This window comes from Rhincodon typus, chromosome 1 (genome assembly GCF_021869965.1).
Source record: "Rhincodon typus isolate 14 chromosome 1, sRhiTyp1.1, whole genome shotgun sequence".
NCBI lineage: Eukaryota > Metazoa > Chordata > Chondrichthyes > Orectolobiformes > Rhincodontidae > Rhincodon > Rhincodon typus.
In genome coordinates, this window is record NC_063332.1 from 95214787 (window position 1) to 95235211 (window position 20425).

The 20425-nt window shown below is 39.9% G+C and overlaps 1 protein-coding gene across 4 annotated transcripts in view; it reads left to right on the forward strand.

The window, feature by feature from the left end:
- The window catches only part of ppargc1a (peroxisome proliferator-activated receptor gamma, coactivator 1 alpha), a 136431-nt gene that overhangs the window by 66893 nt on the left and 49113 nt on the right, over nucleotides 1-20425 (forward strand). For 2 of the 4 annotated variants that reach the window (XM_048605188.1, XM_048605205.1), the window contains exons 3-5: nucleotides 8470-8664; nucleotides 10486-10608; nucleotides 13677-13896. In XM_048605188.1, the coding sequence (XP_048461145.1) occupies nucleotides 8470-8664; nucleotides 10486-10608; nucleotides 13677-13896 (538 nt within the window). The remainder of the gene's footprint in view (nucleotides 1-8469; nucleotides 8665-10485; nucleotides 10609-13676; nucleotides 13897-20425) is intronic. The other 2 variants (XM_020511424.2, XM_048605201.1) reach the window with 2 other exon arrangements.

The window sequence follows — 20425 nt, forward strand, 5'->3', positions numbered from 1 at the left end:
GCAGTACATCTTTCAGATGGTACACACTTCTGTCCCTGTATGCTGATGATGAATGTTGAAGGCGGTTGATGGGTTCCTTAGCAAGTGAGTTGCTTTGTCTTGCATGGTAACCATGTTGACTTTGCCGGAGCTACATTCAACCAGGGTAGTGGCCAGTATTCAAATTATTCTAAATTGTGCCATGTGCATGGCGGACAGGCCTTCTTTAAACAGGACGTGAGTTACTTGACACAGATTTCCCAGTCTCTGACCTGTCTTTGTATTCACAACATTTGTGACAACTCCAGTGAACTTTCTGATCAATGGTGACTCACAGATTATTGATTCTGACAGGTTCAGTAATGGTAAGGTCATTGAATGTCAAGGGGAAATGGTTAGATTCTCTTTTGTTGGAAATAATCACTGGGATTCATACAAACATAGAACATACAAAATAGGAACAGGAGAAGGCTATTCGGCCCTTTCAGCCTGCTCCACAATTCATTATGATCATGGCTGATCATCCAACTCAATAGCCTTTTTTCGCTTTCTCCCCATATCCTTTGATCACTTTATCCCTAAGTACTATATCCAAATCCTTCTTGAAACTGCTTTCAGTGGTAGAGAATTCCATAGCATCACCACTTTTTGCGTAAAGAAATTTATCCTCATTTCAATCCTAAATGATTTACCCTGTATCCTTAGACAGTGACGCCTGGTTCTTGACTCCCCTGTCATCAGGAACATCCTTCCTGCATCTACGCTATCTAATCTAGTTAGAATTTTATAGGTTTCTTTGAGATCCCTTCCTCATTCTTCCGGACTCCAGAAAATTTAATCCTAATCTATTCAAGTTCCCTTTATACATCAGTCTTCCTATATCAGCAATCAGTTTGGTAAACTTTTGCTACACTTCCTCTATAGCAACAACATCCTTCCTCAGATAATGAGACAACACTGTACGTAATATTCCAGCTGTAGTCTCACGAAGACCCTGTAAAATTGCAACAAAACATTCCTACTCCTGCACTCAAATCCTTTTGCTGTGATGGCAAACATTTGCCTTCTTTGCCATCTACTGCACATATACGTTTACCTTTGTGAATAAGGTACGAAGACACCCAGGTCTCATTGAACATTCCTCTCTCATAATTTATAGCCATTCAGATTCCAGGACAGAAAAGGCAGAAATTCTATGGCATGGGAAACTTGTCTTTACTAACTTGGGGGGTCATTTTGTTTTACCTGGCTCCACAAAAGAACATAAAATATTTAGTCCCTTCTGTTTCTGATCCTGTTTTGACTTCATCTGACCAAACAGATCATCCATTTCCTCAGGACGGGGTTTAAATTGTTGTTGGGACCCAAATAATGTCCTCAGACTGCAATCTATATATTTAATGGAGAGTCTCACTGGCTCTAATATGTAAGGACTACACTTATTTTATTTAATACTATAGGACGGAATCTTATAGGGGCCTAAATGACATGGACTATGGTGAGATTTGTGAGAAAACCATGTGAGATGTGCAGTGAGGCCTATCCGGACATCAGGAGCAACTCATTACAACTTTTACATCTCTACCAACCCTGAACTGAGTTTTACATTAGGCAGTGACTAATTGCCAATTAAGGAGGATTTTTTAAATACCTAATTAACTGCATAATCCCTTCATTAATATCAGCTTCCTATCTTAACAAATGTGCCCAGCAAACAAGACTTTGAGAATTCTTGACTTGGAAGTCACAATGAGTACCTGGTGATTTCATTTTACTGTTGTTTGCAAAGAACCACCATATTGTTCAGTATGAAGCAGCATGAGGGCCTGAGCCAACAGTCAAATACAGCCTTCCTTCATTGATTTTAGCATGCAACATTTGTCACCTCCTCAAGATCTTCATGGCACTTCCCTAATCCAATTGCAGGATGCTCAGGAAGCATAGACCTGCATTGCAGAGAGCACTGGCAACTGGTATTTAGAGGCTGTTGCAAGTAGAGTTTTTGCACTGGGACAAGCACCCAGTTCAGGCTACATCTCAGAGTGATATGCTTGTCTTCTTTGTGCCCTCTCACTCCATGCCTATCTGCAAGCTTGAGCATCCATGCCTTGCCTTGTTCAATGTGGCAATGTTCAATGTGGCATCACTCCACATGGAAGCTAAGTGGAAATGGCTTTGGGGTCAAAGGGAAAATGGAGGCTGTTGAGGCAATTGGGATTAAAGAGGATATGGAGACTCTGGTGGCTATCAGTGTTAGAGAGGATATAGAAGCTCTGGGGACTGTTGGCGTGAAAGAGGATATGGAGATTCTGGGGATTAGAGTCATAGAGTCCTGCAGCACAGAGACAGGCCCTTCGGCCCAAACTGGTTCATGCTGATCAAAACATCCATCCACGCTAACCCCATTTCCCTGCCCTTGGCCGAAATCCTTTTAAACCTTCCCTATCCATGTATTCATCCAAATGCCTTTTAAATGTTGTTAATATACCCGCCTCAACCGCTTCCACTGGCATCTCATTCCATATGCATACCACCTTCTGTGTAAAAAGGTTGCCCCTCAGGTTCCAATGTATTCTTTCCCCTCTTATTTTAAACTGATGCCCTCTCGTCCTCAATTCCCCACCCTGGGGAAAAGACTGAGTGCATTCACCCTATCCATGCTTCTCATGATCTTATGCACTCCATAAGATCCCCTGTCAGTTTCCTATGCTCAAAAGAAAGAAAATCTTAGTTTGTCCAACCTTGCCCTATAACTCAGTCCCTTGAGACCTGGCAACATCTTTGTAAATTTCCTTTGCACGCTTTCAAGTTTAATAACATCCTTCCTGTAGCAAGGTGACCAAAATTGAACGCAATGGTCCAAGTGTATATCTGCAACATAACTTCCCAACTCCTATACTTAGTACCCTAACTGATGAAGGCCAGTGTGCCAAAAGCCTTCTGTCTACCTGTGACTCCACTTTCAGAGAACCGTGCACCTGAACTCCAAGGTCCCTCTCTTCCACTGCTCTCTGTGAGGGCCTGCCATTCACCATGAAACTCCTACCTTGATTTGACTTCCCCAAAATGCAACACCTCACAATTATCTATATTAAACACCATTTGCCATTTCTCATCCCACTTCCCCAGCTGATCAAGATCTTGCTGCAATTTCTGATAACCTTCCTCACTGATCACTATATCGCCTATTTTACTGTCATCCGCAAACATATTAATCATACCTTGTACATTCTCATCCAGATCATTGATATAGATAACAAACAGCATTGGGCCCAGCACTGACCCCTAAGGCACACCCACTAGTCAAAGGCCTCCAGTGCGACAAGCATCCTTCCACTATTACTCTCTGCTTCCAACCATCAAGCCAATTGTGTAACTAATTTGCCAACTATCCCTGGATTCCATGCAATTTAACCTTCAAGAGTAGCCTACCATGTGGAACTTTATCAAAGGCCTTACTGAAATCCATATAGACTACATCTACTGGCCTGCCCTCATCAACTTTCCTGGTCACTTCATCAAAGAAGTCTGACACACTTGTGAGGCATGATCTCCCATTCACAAAGCCATGCTGACTATAACTAATCAAACCCTGTCTTTCCAAATGCATGTGTATCTTATCCGTCAGAATCTTCTCAAGTAACTTACATACCACAGATGTTAGGCTTACTGGTCTATAATTCCCAGACTTTTCTTTGCAGCCCTTCTTGAAGAAGGGCACAAAATTTGCTACCCTCCAGTCTTCTGGGACCTCACCTATGGCTAACGATGATGCAAATATTATCAGTCAAGGCTCCCGCAATTTCTTCTCTAGCCTCTTGCAGGGTTCTTGGATATATCTGTTCAGGACAAGGACATTTATCCAACTTTGTACATTCTCATACTTTCAACACCTTCTAAACTGTGATATGGACTGTCCCCAAGATATTGCCACTAACTTGCCCACGTTCCCAAGACTTCATGTCTTTCTCCACGGTAGTATGAGAAGTATTCATTGAGGACCTCACCCATCTCTTGCGGTTCCATACATACATGTCCACTTTGGCACTTGAGGGGTCCTATTCTCTTTCTAGTTATTCTTTTTCCTTTAATATACTTAAGTGATCTCTTTGGATTCACCCTAATCTTCTCAGCCAAAGCTATCTCGTGCCGCCTTTTTGCCTGCCTGAATTCCTTCTTCAGTAAACTCCTGTAGCCCCTATGTTCTTCCGGGGATTCCCTTGATCCTACTGCCTGTACTTGAGCCATGCCTCCTTCTTTTTTCTGGTCAAAGCCTCAATATCTCTTGTCATCCAGGGTTCCCTACCCCAGCCAACCCTACCCTTCACCATCACAAGAACATATGACCTTGAACTCTAGCTATCACACTTTTAAAGGCCTCCCACTGCCAGAGGTCCCTTTTGCCTGCAAACAAACTACTCCAATCAACTCCTGCAAGCTTCTATCTAATTCCATCAAAATTCACCTTGCCCCAATTTAGAACTTGAACCTATGGACCAGTTTTGTCCTTCTCCATAACTATTTTAAAATTAATAGAACTATGGTCACTGGTCCCAAAGTGCTCCCCAACTGTCACTTCAGTCACCTGTCCTGCCCTATTTCCCAAGAGTAGATCGGGTTTTGTCCCTTCCTGAGTAGGACCCTTTATATACTGCTTAAGGAAACTTTCCTGAACACATTTAACAAATTCCATGAATTTGCCCGTAACACTATGGCATTACCAATATATGTTAGGAAATTAAAATCTCCTATTATGACAACCCTATTGCTCCTGCAAGTCTCCCCAGTCTCCCTGCGTATTTGTTCCTCTAATTCCCATATACTATTTGGGGATCTATAGTACAACCCCAATTATGTCACCATCCCCTTCTTATTTCTTAGCTCCACCCACAAAGCCTCACTGGATGATCCCTGTTATTTCATCTCTGACTATCGCTGTGATACTCCTCTTAATCAAAAATGCAACTCCCCCTCTCCTCTTTCCTCCACCTCTGTCCCGCCTAAAGCACTTGTGCCTTGGCGCATTAAGCTGCCAGTCCTGTCTCTCCCTGAGCCATGTTTCTGTAATGGCTATAATATCCCACCCCTATGTACCTATCCACACCCTGAGTTTATCAGCGTTATCTGTTAGCCCTCTTGCATTGAAATAGATGCAATTTAATCCATCAGGCATTCCTCGCTCCCTGTCCTGTTCCATCCTGACCTGTCTCTTCAACTTGCAAATTCTGACTACTGTATCTCCTTCCAGCCTCGCACTTGCCTCCCTGCTATTGATGATCCCACCCTCCTGCCAATCTAGTTTAAACCGTCCTTTGCAGCATTAGCAAATCTGCCCACCAGGATATTGGATTATTCATGTTAGAGAGGATCTTGAGACTCTGGTGGCTGTCGGTGCTAAAGAGGATATTGAAGTTACGGCGGTTATTGGGATTAAAGAGGATATGGAGCCTCTGGGTGTTATTGGGGTTAAAGAGGACATGGAGGCTCTCGGGGGCAAGGCCAGATTGTCAGCACGTCCAAGTGCTCAGATGGCACTGATACAAAGGATGGCGGTCTCATGGTGGATATCAGTGAGAGATCATGTGATTTGTAGATAATGGATGGGGCTAAAATTGGAGTGAATGATGCCATGGGGTGTTGTCGATAATTAATGATGTGGGTTTGGTAAAACATGGCAAGAAATCTCACAAGGTATCATGGTGAAAAACCCTCAAAACAATCTGAGGGGCATGAGGAAGGGTCACCGGACCCGAAACGTTAACTCTGTTTTCTCCTCCACAGATGCTGCCAGACTTGCTGAGCTTTTCCAGCAACTGTGTTTCTGTTCCTGAGGGGCATGGATAGGTTGAATAGCCAAGGTCTTTCCCCAGTTTTTGGGGGAATCCAAAACTAGAGGGCGTAAGTTTAAAGTGAGAGGAGAAAGATTTGAAAGGGATCTAAGGGGCAACTTTTTCACACAGACAGTGGTGTGTGTCTGGAACGAGCTGCTAGAGGAAGTGGTAGAGGTTGGTACAACAACATTTAAAAGGCATCTGGATGGATAAATGAATAGGAAGGGTTTAGAGGGTATACGGGCGAAATGCTGGCAAATCAACTAGATTAATTTAGGATATCTGATTGGCGTAGACAAGTTGGACTGAAGTTCTGTTTCTGTGCTGTACAACTCTATGACTCAATAACTCTAACTGACACAATCAAAAAAATACAATATACAGCCAATAAACTAGGAAATTTTTTTTTTACAACTCAGGAAAAGTGGAACTGTTTTTTTGTCCTGATACAAGATTTGATACTTTTGTGAGAAATGCCAGCGCTAGGGATCTTTGAAACAAAATGTAGATTAAGTTAGATTACATTAGATTTTATTGTCATGTGTGCTGAGTACAGGAGTACAATGAAAAGTGTATACAGTCACCACTGTCCAGCACCATCATAGAATACAAAAGTTAGAATTAAAAACAAGGGCAGAAATTAAAGAAACAGAAACAAAAGGAAAAGAAAATGTTCAGATAACCCTGGGCACCACCACTGCCATGAGCCTTGAGCTGGACCAACCAACACTACCTGCACTGGAATCACCAACACTGCAATGCTGCCACCGCTGCAATGGCTGCTTCACTGTCGCAGTACCAACATCTCAAGTCCTGTGCCTTGCCACCTCCTGCACCGGACCCACCAACAATGTTGAAGTCACCACACTCTGGCGCCATCACTCGCTGCTGGGCCCATCTCGCCAATGCTGCCGCCATCTTGGAATCAATTGAATGATCAGTCAGAGTCCACAACCTCCCCAACTAAATGCAAGAGTGAAACCCTTTGAGCCAACACTGACATTAGAGCCAGTGTCAATGTCGGTGCCACTGCCACCACTTTGAGTCCTGCACTGGGCCCACCGGTGTTAAAGTCGCCACGCTCTGGCACGATCTCTCGCCACAGGGCCCACACTCACTGCCATTGCCAATGCTGCCAGTTCAGCCAGAGCTGAGCTTTCCAATGGCAAAAAGTAAGAAAGAACAGTAGACAAAAGTAAAGTAGAAAAAAAACAAGAAAAATAAAAGAAAAGGAGAAATCGATGGAAGAAGGCCGTAGACAAGCAGGAGCCTGAATGCTGCTACTCCACCACTGCCTTAGCTTTATAAAATGTAACTGCCCATAAACAGCCTGTGGATTATTTGTCTGTGGCAGTTTGTCACAGAATTGAGAGGAATGGGAACAGTTGGGACTCAGACCTCCAAAAAGCCTAGCAAGTAAGCACAATTGCTGTCTCTCTCTCTCTTACCCTCTGTGAGTGGAAAAGAAATCAAATTCAAAGATCTTGCAGGAAAAAAGAACTGCTAACTCAAGCCAAATCTACGCTCAACTGAATGGCTAAAGAATTGACAGCAGTTGATAACAATGTGAAATAATTGTAAAAACCCAAAAAAGAACTGTAAGAAAGTCACTTCACTCCATCCGTTTTGGACTTGATTTAGCAAACTTGGTGTCTATATTTTCCACCCATGCTATTTCTGCAAGGGTTGTCTCATCTGTGTTGTCCATCCTATGTATGAATGTATGTGTGTTTGGATTTAAAAGGGATATACTTTAAGTGTGCATGTTCATAATTAATAATCTGTTTTTGCTGTACTTTAGAGGATAATAAATAAAGTATTTTTGTTGCCTTGTTTATTGATGAAGTCAAAAATCACATGACACCAGGTTTTAGTCCGAAAGGTTTATTTGAAATCACAAGCTTTCAGAGCTGATGAAGGGGCTATGTTCCGAAAGCTTGTGATTTCAAATAAACCTTTTGGATTATATCCTGGTGTCATGTGACTTCTGACTTTGTCCACCCCAGTCTAACACCGGCACCTCCACATTTTGTTTATTGATGAAACCTGGTATGAATTTCTTCACCATTGGTAGTGGTCACAAACAAGTATTTAACCATTCTTAGGTTGGCCATATTTCACATTTGTGAAGACTTGTAAAATCGCGGGGCCTGATTTCCAGTGCACTGTTGCCACCAGGGTTGTGACAAGGATTACACTTTACAGTTGCCTAGTTATTGCAGATGCCAAGAAGATGATGCAATGATATGCTGAATAAGTAATTACTTTGAAAATTAGTTAATCAATTGAAAGATTTGTGTTACACATTAACACCTTGCAAAGAAACAACAAATCTGCTAGATTTAAGTCTCATTCTACTTAATTCCTGGTCTGAGCATTTCCCAGTGGAGAGAAGAAGAGGTGAGTGTTAAGCCCTTATATGGTGCACAAGTATATTAACATACCGATAACGTTTATCAGCTAAAATAACTAAAAATATACACTCAATTTGCACACTTCCATGAAAAGAAAATCTGAGTTTTACAGTAGTAATATCATTCACCACATGCCTTTTTGAGTTGCCAGTGTTTTCTTTAGCAAACTGCATTTTTCCGCAAATATTACATCTCTTGCATGATTTACACGATAAGCTTTTAAAGGATACTTTCTTTTTTGGCAGAAGATGGATGAAGAAAATGAGGCTAACTTGTTGGCTGCCTTAACGGAGACATTGGACAGCATCCCAATAGATGAGGATGGACTGCCTTCATTTGATGCACTGACAGATGGGGATGTGACCAATGTCAATGATCCCGGCCCTCCCTCAACGCCTGACGGCACCCCTCCGAATCCGGAGGCTGAAGAGCCGTCTCTAGTAAGAATCCTTCCTACTGTTTAACAAGAATTGGATGAGCCTCTGGCTACACCCTGCATGGGTATGATGTAATCAAAATAAGGTTTGGATTTTTAAATTAACGCCACAAGAAATATGAAAGCATTTCATGCTTATAAAAATGTAACATCAAGGAAGATCAATACTGCATTTTAAGAACAGAGTAATGTGATCTATGCAGAGATGCTAATTTTTAGTATTAAATTCAAACTTCCAAATAATAAATGAAAAAATCTTCAAGATTTCAAGTTTTAAAACTTTAACTGCAAACATAGTCTAAACTACAATATTGAGTAAATGCAACCTTTGTAGAAACCTTATACTTTAAACAATAATACAGAATATTTCCCTTTTCTTTTTTAGCACAATTGAAAATGTACCTTACACAGTTCCTTATGTGGACATTCAATTCTCCCAGAACCAATTCAAAACTATTTTTATCACCCAAGGACTTTTCTTTGTCAGCATTGGAATTTTTAAAATTTCAGGCCTGCTTTTTGTTTTATCCCCAGAGATTCTTCCCTTGGAGCAAACTAGGCAATTCCAGCTTTGCTTTGACCCCTCATGAAGTTATTCTTTTCAAGCACAAACTCGCATTCACGTTCCCACATGATGAACTAGTGAGACTTTTAGCTTTTAATTGTTCTCATTTTCCTGAAGACTGGCAAGTTAACCTTGTTTGTGAGATTTTGAGGGTATTGTGACCCTTCTCTGCTCAAAACTCATTTCCACTACAATGTTACTCACGTGGGCCTTGTATTCATGTAGAAGTAGAAATATAAACTCTAGTTTGTATTTGATGTAAATAGACAGTTTAATGCACAATCTGACATTCTCAACACTTGTTGGGATTTTGAGACTCAATCTAACCATTGGTTGCTAATCATTAGGCAAAATCTTGTGAAGTTACTAGAAATGAAAATGAAGGAGGCACAGGTGCTTAATTGTGTAGGAGACAGAAATTCAGCTTCCGTAGGCTGGACAGATTTTCAGAATTACGACCACAGGATGATAGGGGAGGGTTAATGATGACAGGTGTAAGTTACTGAAGGGCTGGGTGTCCATGAGGTAAAACCTGATTGATGGAGATTGCAGAATAATCCACGTTCTCAAGAGTATTTATAGACATGTCTGTGACATCAGTAAGGGTTCTTTGCAGTAAACCCTGAGGATGAAATTGACCACAGTGGGATGAGTGGAAACAACTGTGTGGCTGATTCTAATTATAGCGTACTTCACTGGTCAAAACTGATCAGATCAGGAGCAGAGCTTTTAGCTGCCAATCTGAAAAATAGGACTTCCCGCTGTTCCCAGACAGACTGGAGGAGAACCTGCTGTCCTACCTGTGAGTGGCAGTGATGATCCTACAGCGGGAATATTCCACACCACTGTCTCCTTGAGCTTCTTCACAATTAAACCACTAGGTATAGTGTAAGGCAGACTTCACAAGCCAATTGATCCCTTCATTTTACTTCAAAGTAACAGTCTCAAAGCATAACCATCTTATTATCCTCATAATTGTAACTTTTTTAATAGTAGCTTGGATGCAATAATACTTATGGTCTCTAAATATTTGCATGTGAAAATATGGTTTTCTTACCAGTATTTGCATGTGAAAATGTTTTTTCTCACCATAGTTCGTTAATATGTATTCTGAAATGATCAAAAACAACAGCATACCATGGTAACTAGAAACTGGACTATTTTAAATGACATACAATTTGATGAGAAGTTGTTCACCAGTAGATTTGGTTTATTTCATGCTTCATTAAATTTCCCTGTATTTTGGTTGTATTTTTCTAGTTAAAGAAGCTCTTGCTAGCTCCTGCCAATTCACAGCTTATCTACAATGAACGCAATGGAGGCAGCACCCACACCCACGTGACCAACAATAACAGGATTAGACCAAGCCCGGCTGTTGTCAAGGTACGCTTCAGTGCTGTCATCAGAGTGTTATGTGCAAGGAAGATATCATTTTATGCCATAAATCTTCAGAGTAATTTCAGGTTAAACTGATGAAATTGGTTTTGGAAAGTTTTTTGATAATCCTTCCTGATTATTAACTTTGGTTTTTAAGAAGCCACATGGATTATTTATTTTCCTTGTGTGCAAAAGAATGAATTTTTGAATTAGATATTTAGAGTGAGTTATTTAACATCATATTTGATTGTACTAGATAGCGAAAAAAGATATGGTACCCTGACAATATCTTGATAGTATTACTGAAGATTTGTATACCTAAACTAGCAATGCCACTGATCAAGCTAGAACACCAACCTAACAAAGTGAAAACAGCCCAAGTGTCTCCCTGTCCATGAAAAGGCAGGCCAAACTAATCTGGCCAATGTCAATGCCATCCAGTCTACCCTCTATTTTCAGCAACATGATGGAAAGGGTCCTCAACTAAGTTATTGTGGCACTTAACAACAGCCTGCTCACTGATGGCAGATTCAAATGAGGGATTCAAGAAGGAATTGGATTATTAACTGAAAAGGAAAAATGTGTACGGTCATGGAGAGAAGGTGGGTGAGTGGTGAATTTCTCATTCAAAGAACTGGTATAGATTCAACAAGCCAAACAGTCTTCTCTGTACTCTAACAACTTAGTGGTTCAGTTTGGTTTTCACTAGGGCCACGGCATTATGACTTGATTCGAGCCTTGGTTCAAACATTACTAACAAAGCTGATTTCCAGAGGTGAAGTAAATTTGCTACCTTTTTCTTCAAGGAAGTATTTGATTGAGTGGCAGCAATAACCCAAGTAAAATCAAACTCAGTCAAATTCTGGGGAAACTCTTCACTGCCCATAGTCACAGCACAGAGGGGACAGTTATAATTGTTGGAAACCAATCATCTTAACCACCAGAACTTCCAAGCAAGAGTTCCTCAGGGTAGTGCCTCAGGCCCAATTAGTTTCCTTCCATTCATAATGTTAGAAGTGATTGTTCACTGATGATTGCGCATTGTTTTGTCTTTAACTTAAGGTAGAATATTACTGTCAAGGCCAGCATTTGTCTAGTGTCTCCATTTGCCCTTGAGAACATGGTGGAAAGCTTCTTAAATAAAAACCAAAAGAACTGCGGATGCTGTAAATCAGGAACAAAAACAAAGTTGCTGGAAAAGCTCAGCAGGTCTGGCAGCATCTGTGAAGGAGAAAACAGAGTTAACGTTTCGGGTCCGGTGATCCTTCCTCAGAACCCAGTTCTAAGGAAGGGTCACCGGACCCGAAACGTTAACTCTGTTTTTTCCTTCACAGATGCTGCCAGACCCGTGGAAAGCTTCTTACTTAACAGTCTGATAGAACTAAGTGGCTGATTTCAGAAGCCAGTTAAAAGTCAATGACATCATGTACGTTTGGAGTTCAGGCCAAAAGGTGTAAGGACAGCAGAGTACTTCTCCTGAAGGAAGTTGGTGAATTAAATGCGTTCGTATGTCAATCCAGTAATTTCATGGTCACTACTACTCAGACTTTGTTTTCAGTTCCAGTTTTTTAAATTAATTAATTGAATTTAATTTCCACCAACTACCTTATGTCTGTCGAGGATCAGTCGAAGCCTTTGGATTACTAATCTAGTAACATTGTCATTATTCTGCCATTCCCTGAAAATTTACATCTCTTCCGATAATGAAGCAGTCTGTATCTGTATTCAGCAAAAGCTGGACACGTTCAAGCTTGGACTGGTTCAGGGCAAGCAATATTCATACCATGCAATGCCCAACTCCAAGGAGAGGGAACTCAATTGTCTCTCCATACTGTTTAATGGTACTATCATTGTTGAGTTCCTAACATTAAGATTCTGAGGACGCCATTGACCAAAACCTTAGCTGGACCAACTACATAAATATTGCAGCTACAACTTGGCAGAGGCTGTTTGTTCTGAAATTAGTGGCTCGTGACCTGAAATTGCAGAGTTTTTTCATCATCTACAGTGAACATGTCGGGAGTGTGGTCGCTGCTCTCTAATTGCATGCAGCTCCAACAACATTCAAGAAGTTCAACAGCATCTCGGAAAAACCAGGCAATTTGATTGCATCTCATCCAGCATCTTAATCAGTTGTGATGTGCACCCTGATTGCAGTGTGTACCATCCACAAGATGTACTGCATAAATTCACCTAGTTGCCTTTAACAGTACCACCCAAACTTGCATCCTCTACCACCAAGAGGGGCAATAGCATCAGGTTCATGCAAACACCAGCACCTCAAAGTTCCCCTCCAAGTCAAAGGTCAACTGTGTTGGAAATATATCATTGTGTCTTCACCACTGTTGTTTTCATTTCAACTTCTTACCTAGCATGTTCATCGTACAGAATGCAGCAGTTCGAGAAGGTGGCTCACCAACTTCTACTTATGTTATACTAAAGACTACAATTGTGTAGATACTGCATGATTAAGCATTTGCAAACCTATTAGAAACTGAAGTTGTTGTAGAGTTACAGTAGGCAGGATTTTCAATATCTGTAGAAGGAGATACTACCAGAACACTTAGCTTCCAACGACTTATTTTCCTTGTTCTCTAAAATTTGTCAGTGTCCACTCATTAGATAAGATCCAGTAAGTATTTTCTCAAAATTTCATTACCTTCATGAAAAGGTATTTGGCAAACTTCTTGATTGAGTTAGTAAGGTGCAACACGATTATGTCCAAGCATCATCCTGTCACTTATATATGTGGGAAAACAATCAATAGATCTTGTGATTCTGTCCCCTCCTTAAAGAAACAGAAGAACTTTAACACAAAAACAGAACTCCTTAAGTGCTTTCATCAATTCTTTCCATGATCTCAATAGTTACCAAGGTTAATTTTGTGTAATATCAGCCTTGTTTTTACCAGCTGCTACTTTCAGTTATGCAGTTAAATGTACAAAACAAAAACAATAGGAGCAACTACTTAATTGTGAAAGTTATTTAGTATCACATACTTTATTTTTCAAGTGGTATCTTCAATAATATGTATTCACATTTTTAGTAATGCTGTTTTCTTTAATCTTTATTAGGTGGAGTCAACGTCAAGTATCAGGACAAGAAATATTTGGCAGCAGCAGAAGTTACAGGTTGAGCGCCGTCCATGCACTGAATTGCTCAAATACCTGACTGCCAGTGATTATTCTCCTCAGTCCAAAATAAATGACAACAAAATTAGCAATAGAGCCAAAAGCATCTCCAAAAGGAAGATACAGCTGCAATCACAGCAATCACATAACCTACAAAGTAAGAGTAAGTTTTGACAGATATAAATGTTACAGATTCAGACCTTTCATAGGTGCCCTTCATAGGGGCCTTCTTGGATTCGCCGGACACTTCATTTTTATAAGAGTTGATCTATACTGCCCTAAACTTACTTTTACAACAGTGTAACTTCTGGATGTAAAAGTATCCCTTTGTAGCCCAAACTAGACATTCATGCATTGTGTAAATGTACTACTTTAATTTCTCCAAAGGTGAACCAAACAAATGTGTAATGGAATGAAATTGATAGTTTTAAAACTGGAGAAGAGGGGTGATCAGTTACTCTCATTTTAACCACCTTTTGATTCGGCACAAGAAATAATTTACTTCTTTTCTGGCCTGCAGCTATCACACTTCAATTAAAACTTAATGTAAGAACAAAACTTAGTTGACTCAGTGAAAATGATGGAGCCAAATCCAACTTTTCTTGTGTAAAAGAAAGAGGAGTTTTGTAAACTAATACCCTGAAAAACGGAGTAAAAGTGAAAACACAGACAAAGAACACAGGGAATAAGCTTCAAAAGTAAAGAGGGGAGATGTTTATATATAGACAGGAAGGTAAGGGCAGTTGAGTTTAAAGCAGGACTGAAACCTGGGTTCCAACTGCTTAGCTGTTTTCCTTTTTCCTCAGGAGTGATTAAGCTTGCAAATAACATCAATTTCTGGATGAATGGTGGCTTTTCCAAATTGCTTTTCCACCGGCGCTGGTTTCTGTGATTGAGAGACGGGAGATGGAGAGAGAAGAGCTTTCAGTATTCTTGTTATGAGTTGATATTACTTTCTTTCTCCTTTGTTGGTCTAAGGCTGCTTTTGATGATATACAGTTCCTTTGCAAATTCTGATGTCTTTGTCACTGTTTCATTCCAAGCTGAATAGTTGTAGACAACCTTTCACCTTCATCATTCAGGTGTGAATAAAACGAGAGACACAAATTTCTTGGCATCTCCAGAATTTTAGTACTTCCTAATTAAAATGGTAATTCTAATGCAGCTGGTTTCATATATTCTATCTAATTTCCCTGTACTTGCCCCAGTCTGTGGACAGGTGATCGATGCAGCCATTTTAGGTCAGTATGTGTCCTTTTTAAAATCACGTGTAGCTTGTGAATGGTCTCCAGAAGAAGAATCAGATGATGAAAGCTATGATATTGATAGTCCATTTTTTACTACAGTCATTAAAATATTTTTTTATTAACGTTGATTATATGCTCATTTTTTTAACCAGATCCTTACTTCCTTTCTTAAATTTCCCCTCTGCCTGCAATCCGCAAATAGCAAGGTTAGCAATTGAGAAAAGAAAAAACCCATAAATTTTTAAGAAAGAATGACAAATCCAGCAAATGTTTTGGATATAAGTATCGAAATTAAAAGTTATCTTCCACTCCTGCACTCTCATGTTTCATAGAGAAATTTGTGGTGACATTCCAAACTAAGATGTTCCACCCTTTAAAATTATTAAGCATAAATATGTGGAATTGGGTGCATAACACCTTTTAACTTAGTCAAAAGACTCAAGTCAAATCACAGATATATCATCAAACAGAATTTAATGCTTTCTTCTTTATTTTTAAAGACGAATTGAACTCTTGATGCTATCATTAAAATAAAATTCTGTACTAAAGTGATAGGATGAATGAAGTGTCATAAAAAGGAGCAATGTGATTGGGGTGAGGTTAGAGAGATTAGAACCGAGAAGAAGAATTGCCAAATATCTCTTCTAGCATCCTAGTTTCTCTTAACCCAACTTATGGCTCCTAATTTATTCTACATTACTCCCTTGATGCTTGATATTTTTATTTCATGGCCCACTCTTTCTGCAACTATTTTTCTGTCGATGTGTGCTGATTCTCCTTTTTTTTAACTTTAGCTAATTTTAGTTCTTTGAAACTGGGAGCGCAAAAGAGTTTCAAGAAGCTGTTATTGTCTGGTTCACAATTTATCTAGCCATAGCAGCATTCCAGGCAATTTATACAAACAGACAATGTTTACTTTTCTTTGTTCTTGGCATGTAAACTTTGTTGGCAATATTAGGAACCCATCCCTAACTGCTTTGAGAAAGGTGGTGGCAAACCATAGTCTGTGTGGTATAGGTACATCCACAGTGCTGTCTTCAGTCATGGTTTTATACAACTTATTTGCAAGGCCATTTCAGAGGGTAGTTAAGCAACAGCCATACTGTTATGAGTCTGGGATCATATGTCGGCCCACATGTATGTGCCTGTTCTACAACAGCAACATTGTTAGTTCTATTGCCCCACCTTTCCCAGTAACCCTGCAGGTTTGTTCCTCTTCAGATAATTATGCAATACACATTTGAAAGCCATGATTGAATCTGTCTCCAGCACATTTCACACAGTGTATTCATGATCCTAATCATTCGCTACGTAAAAAAAGTTCATCTTTAACCCACAGTTGCTTCTGTTACCATTCACCTTAATTAGATATTGTCTGGGTCTCAATTCTTCCACCAATTAGGACAGTTAATCCCTATCTGATAGGTTTTGGCAAAAAGTGCTAACTCTGCCAGAAGCTGCCAGACCTGCTCAGTCTTTTTGGCTTTTTCTATATTTAGTTCATGTTTCAAGCATTGTTTAACATATGAGGAACATTTGAGGACTCTAGGTCTATACTTGATGGAATTTAGAAGGATGAGGGAGGAATCTAATTGAAACTTACAGAATACTGAATGGTCTGGACGGATCGGAAATTGGGAAGATGTTTCCATTAGCAGGAGAAACTAAGAGCCGAGGGCACAGCTTTAGGGTAAAGGGAAGACCGTTTAGAACAGAGACAAAGAGAAAGTTCTTCAGCCAAAGAGTGGTGAATCTATGGAATTCATTACCACAGCAGGTGGTGGAGGCCAGGTCATTGAATATATTTAAGGCAGAGATAGATAGGTTCTTGATTGTCAAGGGGTCAAAGGCCACAGGGAGAAAGTGGGAAAATGGGGTTAAGAAACTTATCAGCCATCATTGAATGGTAGAGCAGACTGGATGGGCCGAATGGCCTAATTTCCACTCCACTGTCTTATCTGTAGCATTTTGTTTTTGAATCTCCACTACCCTGTTCAGATCCTTACAACTTTTAACATCTTAATCAAAAAGCTCTTAACCTTCTCTTCTTTAAGGAGATAACCCTAGTTTCTTCAATCTATGCAATAATGTTCCTCATTTCTGGAACTTTTCTCTCAAATCTTTTCTGCACCCTTTATGTAGCCTTCACACCCTTTCTGAAATATAAAGTATTCCAGTTGAGACTGAATCTATATTTTGTTATGGTTCATACCCTCTTTGCACTCATAATCTATGTGTCTATTTTACAAAGTCCACGCTCCCACACACACCTTATTTCTTAGTTTACCATTCCACTTTCAACAATCTACAGCTTAATTCTTGGAGTCTAAGTATCTTTCTAAAAATTTGCACAGCTCTCCCACTAAGGGTAATATATCCTTCCTAAGGTGTCATACCAGAACTACTTTTAGCACTCGAGGTATGTTGTAACCAGAGCTTTGTAGAGTTGAGCCATAACCTCAACCTTCTTGTTTTATTTCATTCTAGTTATAAAGATCATAATTTTAAAAAAGCTAATCGACTTATTTTCTGCTCTTAATGATGCAATTTCGTGACCTGTCTTCCTTGGCTTCCACTGTTTCTCACTTCACCATTTTTAAGGTCCAAAGTGGATGACCTACATTGAAATCCCTGTGCCACATTTTAATCTCATGTTACAATATACAAATATGCATGTAAACATGAATTAGCAATCAAAGTAGGTCATTGGCCCTTCAAGCCTTCTATGCCATTCGATAAGATTACGGCTGATCTGTTTGAGTTCCTAATTCCATCTTCCCACCTATACCCAATAATCTTTGATTCCCCTGCCAAACAAGGATTTACCTATTTCTGCCTTAAAAATGTTCAGTGACCTTGCCTCCACCATTTTCTGAGACAGAGTTCCAATATTACATAACCCTCTGAGAAAGAAATAAAATCCTCTCATCTCCATTATAAAATGATAATCCTTAATTTTAAAACCATATACTTTAGTTCTGGACTTCCCACAAGTAAATATACTTCCCACATCCACCTTGTCAAGACCAGGTCAGGACCTTATAAACTTCAATCAAGTTACCTTTTTCTCTTCTGAACTGTAGTAAAAACATACCCAGCCTGTCCAATCTTTCTTCATAAAACAATGTGCTAATTTCATGTATCAATCTAGTAAACCTCCACTGAACTTCCTCCAATGGATATCCATCTATCCTTAAATCACAAGACTAAAACTCTACACAGTATTTGTGTGATCTTATCAATGCCCTGTCTAACAGAAACCTAACATCCTTACTTTTGTGTTCAATTCCTTTCATAACAAAGACTACTATCCAATTAGCCTCCCTGATTACTTGCTGTATCTGCATACTAACCTTTTAAGACTCATGGATTAGAACAGTAATATTCCTCTGCAACTTGTAATTCTGGAGTCACTTTCTGTTCAAATAATTCTCTTTTTTTATTCTTCCTGCTTTCCCACATATATTCCATCTGCAAAGTTTTTGCCAACTTTAACCTGTCTGTACCTTTCTGCATTCTTGTTACATCATCTTGACAACATAGATCCAACCTAACATCATCTCATTTGCAAAATTAGCTGCCATGCCTTTGATTCCCCACATCTAAGTCATTAATATAAATTGAAAAATGTTGACCCCTGCGGGTCCCCACTAGTCATACACTGTGATCTCTGAAAAAGATCTATTTATGCATGGTCTCTGTTTTCTGCCAGCTAACCAATTAGCTATCCATGGTAGTATGTTACCCAAATATCACGAGCTCCTACATTGCACAGCAATAACCTTTTATGTGGAACCTTATCAAATTAACCTTGTCGAAATTATTTAATTTATTAATACATATTGGTAATTTTACGCTCCCATCTATAATACTTGTGATGCCACTTAACTTTGTGTCATCTTTGGACTTGAATCCCATAAACTAAGGCATTAACGCACACAGTCATTGGTTGAGGCCCCAACACAATTCTTTGTAGGCAATCATTAGGAACATCCTGCTAATTAGAATACCCACCCATTATTTGGGTTTATTATTTGGATTTATTATTGTCACATGCACTGAGATACAGTAAAAAGTATTGTTTTGCATGCTAACCAGACAAGTCATACCTTACATAAGTACATAAGGGAAATAGAACAGAATGCAAAATATACTGTTACAGCTATAGAGAGGATGCAAAGAAAGATCACGTCCATTCATAAGTCTGATAACAGCAGCAAAGAAGCTGTTCTTAAATCTGTTGGTATGTGTTTTCAAACTTTTATACCTTCTGCCTGGTGGAAGAGAGTATAACTGGGTGGGAGAGTTCTTTGATTATTGTGCCGATGACATTCAATCCAATATGACAAGGCTCCAACTCCATGCCTTACCTCTGGCACCAGTACATTCTACCTTCCTTGATGTTCCCATTTGTGCTGCTGTCCCTGTGCCTTCGATGCTCTTTCAGCATTCCCTATTTCAGTAGAGCTCCTTTATACTACAATTAATGTGTCCATTTTGCCCCGAGAACCCATGACTTTGGAAATTGCAATATCATTGATGGCCCTACGCCACCCCATGTAGAGGATTGAGCGACCATGAGAATGTCCTGACTTGGAGTTCCCAGTCTCCTCTTTATTTTTATAAGGTACCATGCTTCTATCTAGAATTGCTCAATATCTCAATGACTGTTCCCTTAGCAAATTCTTACAATGATGTTCACTCCCAGACTTGAGTCTCTGCCCTCCCTAGGATTGCATGTACTGTCTCCTGATAACTCCCATAACCATTATTCAGAAAACCCCAAGGACTGACTTGACAGGACAGAACTGATTGATCATTTGACCATGATCCACTAAAAAAAACTACTCTCCTTTGATTGTCACACATGGCAATTTGCTTGAAGCATGTTCTGTGTGTTTGCAGTGTAAACTGTTGGGTGCATGCAGCAGGTGTGACACTGATGTCGTATGGCACCACAAAGTGACACATCAACTTCTTGACTGTTCAGTGTTCCAAATTGTTACAGGTTGTCTACCTCTGTCTCTGCACTAAAAATCAATGCAAGCCACAGAGACTGACAACCTGTAACTGAACACTGAAAAGACTGTGTGCCAGAGACAATGCAAACCACAAAGGTTGGCAGTCTGTAATTGAGCCCTGAGGATCCTGATTTCTAAAATGCAATGAGACTCACACATAGGCTGGCAGCCTCTATGTCAATGCTGAAGGTAGGTGCTCTAAGAAAGCAACATGAAGTAGGAGGAGGCTGGCAATCTCCAAATAAGCGCGAATTGAACAACAATAACAAGGCAAGCCAAGGAGCCATGTGTCCTGCGCAGATGGAGGAGTTGTATCTGTGTTCCTGTGTGCAAAGCAAAATGGCAGAATCATGCAAGTTGTAGGGGTGCCTAAGCTACAAAAAGAAGTGTTGAAAAGCCAAAATGGTGTGAAAGTTAGCCCTAG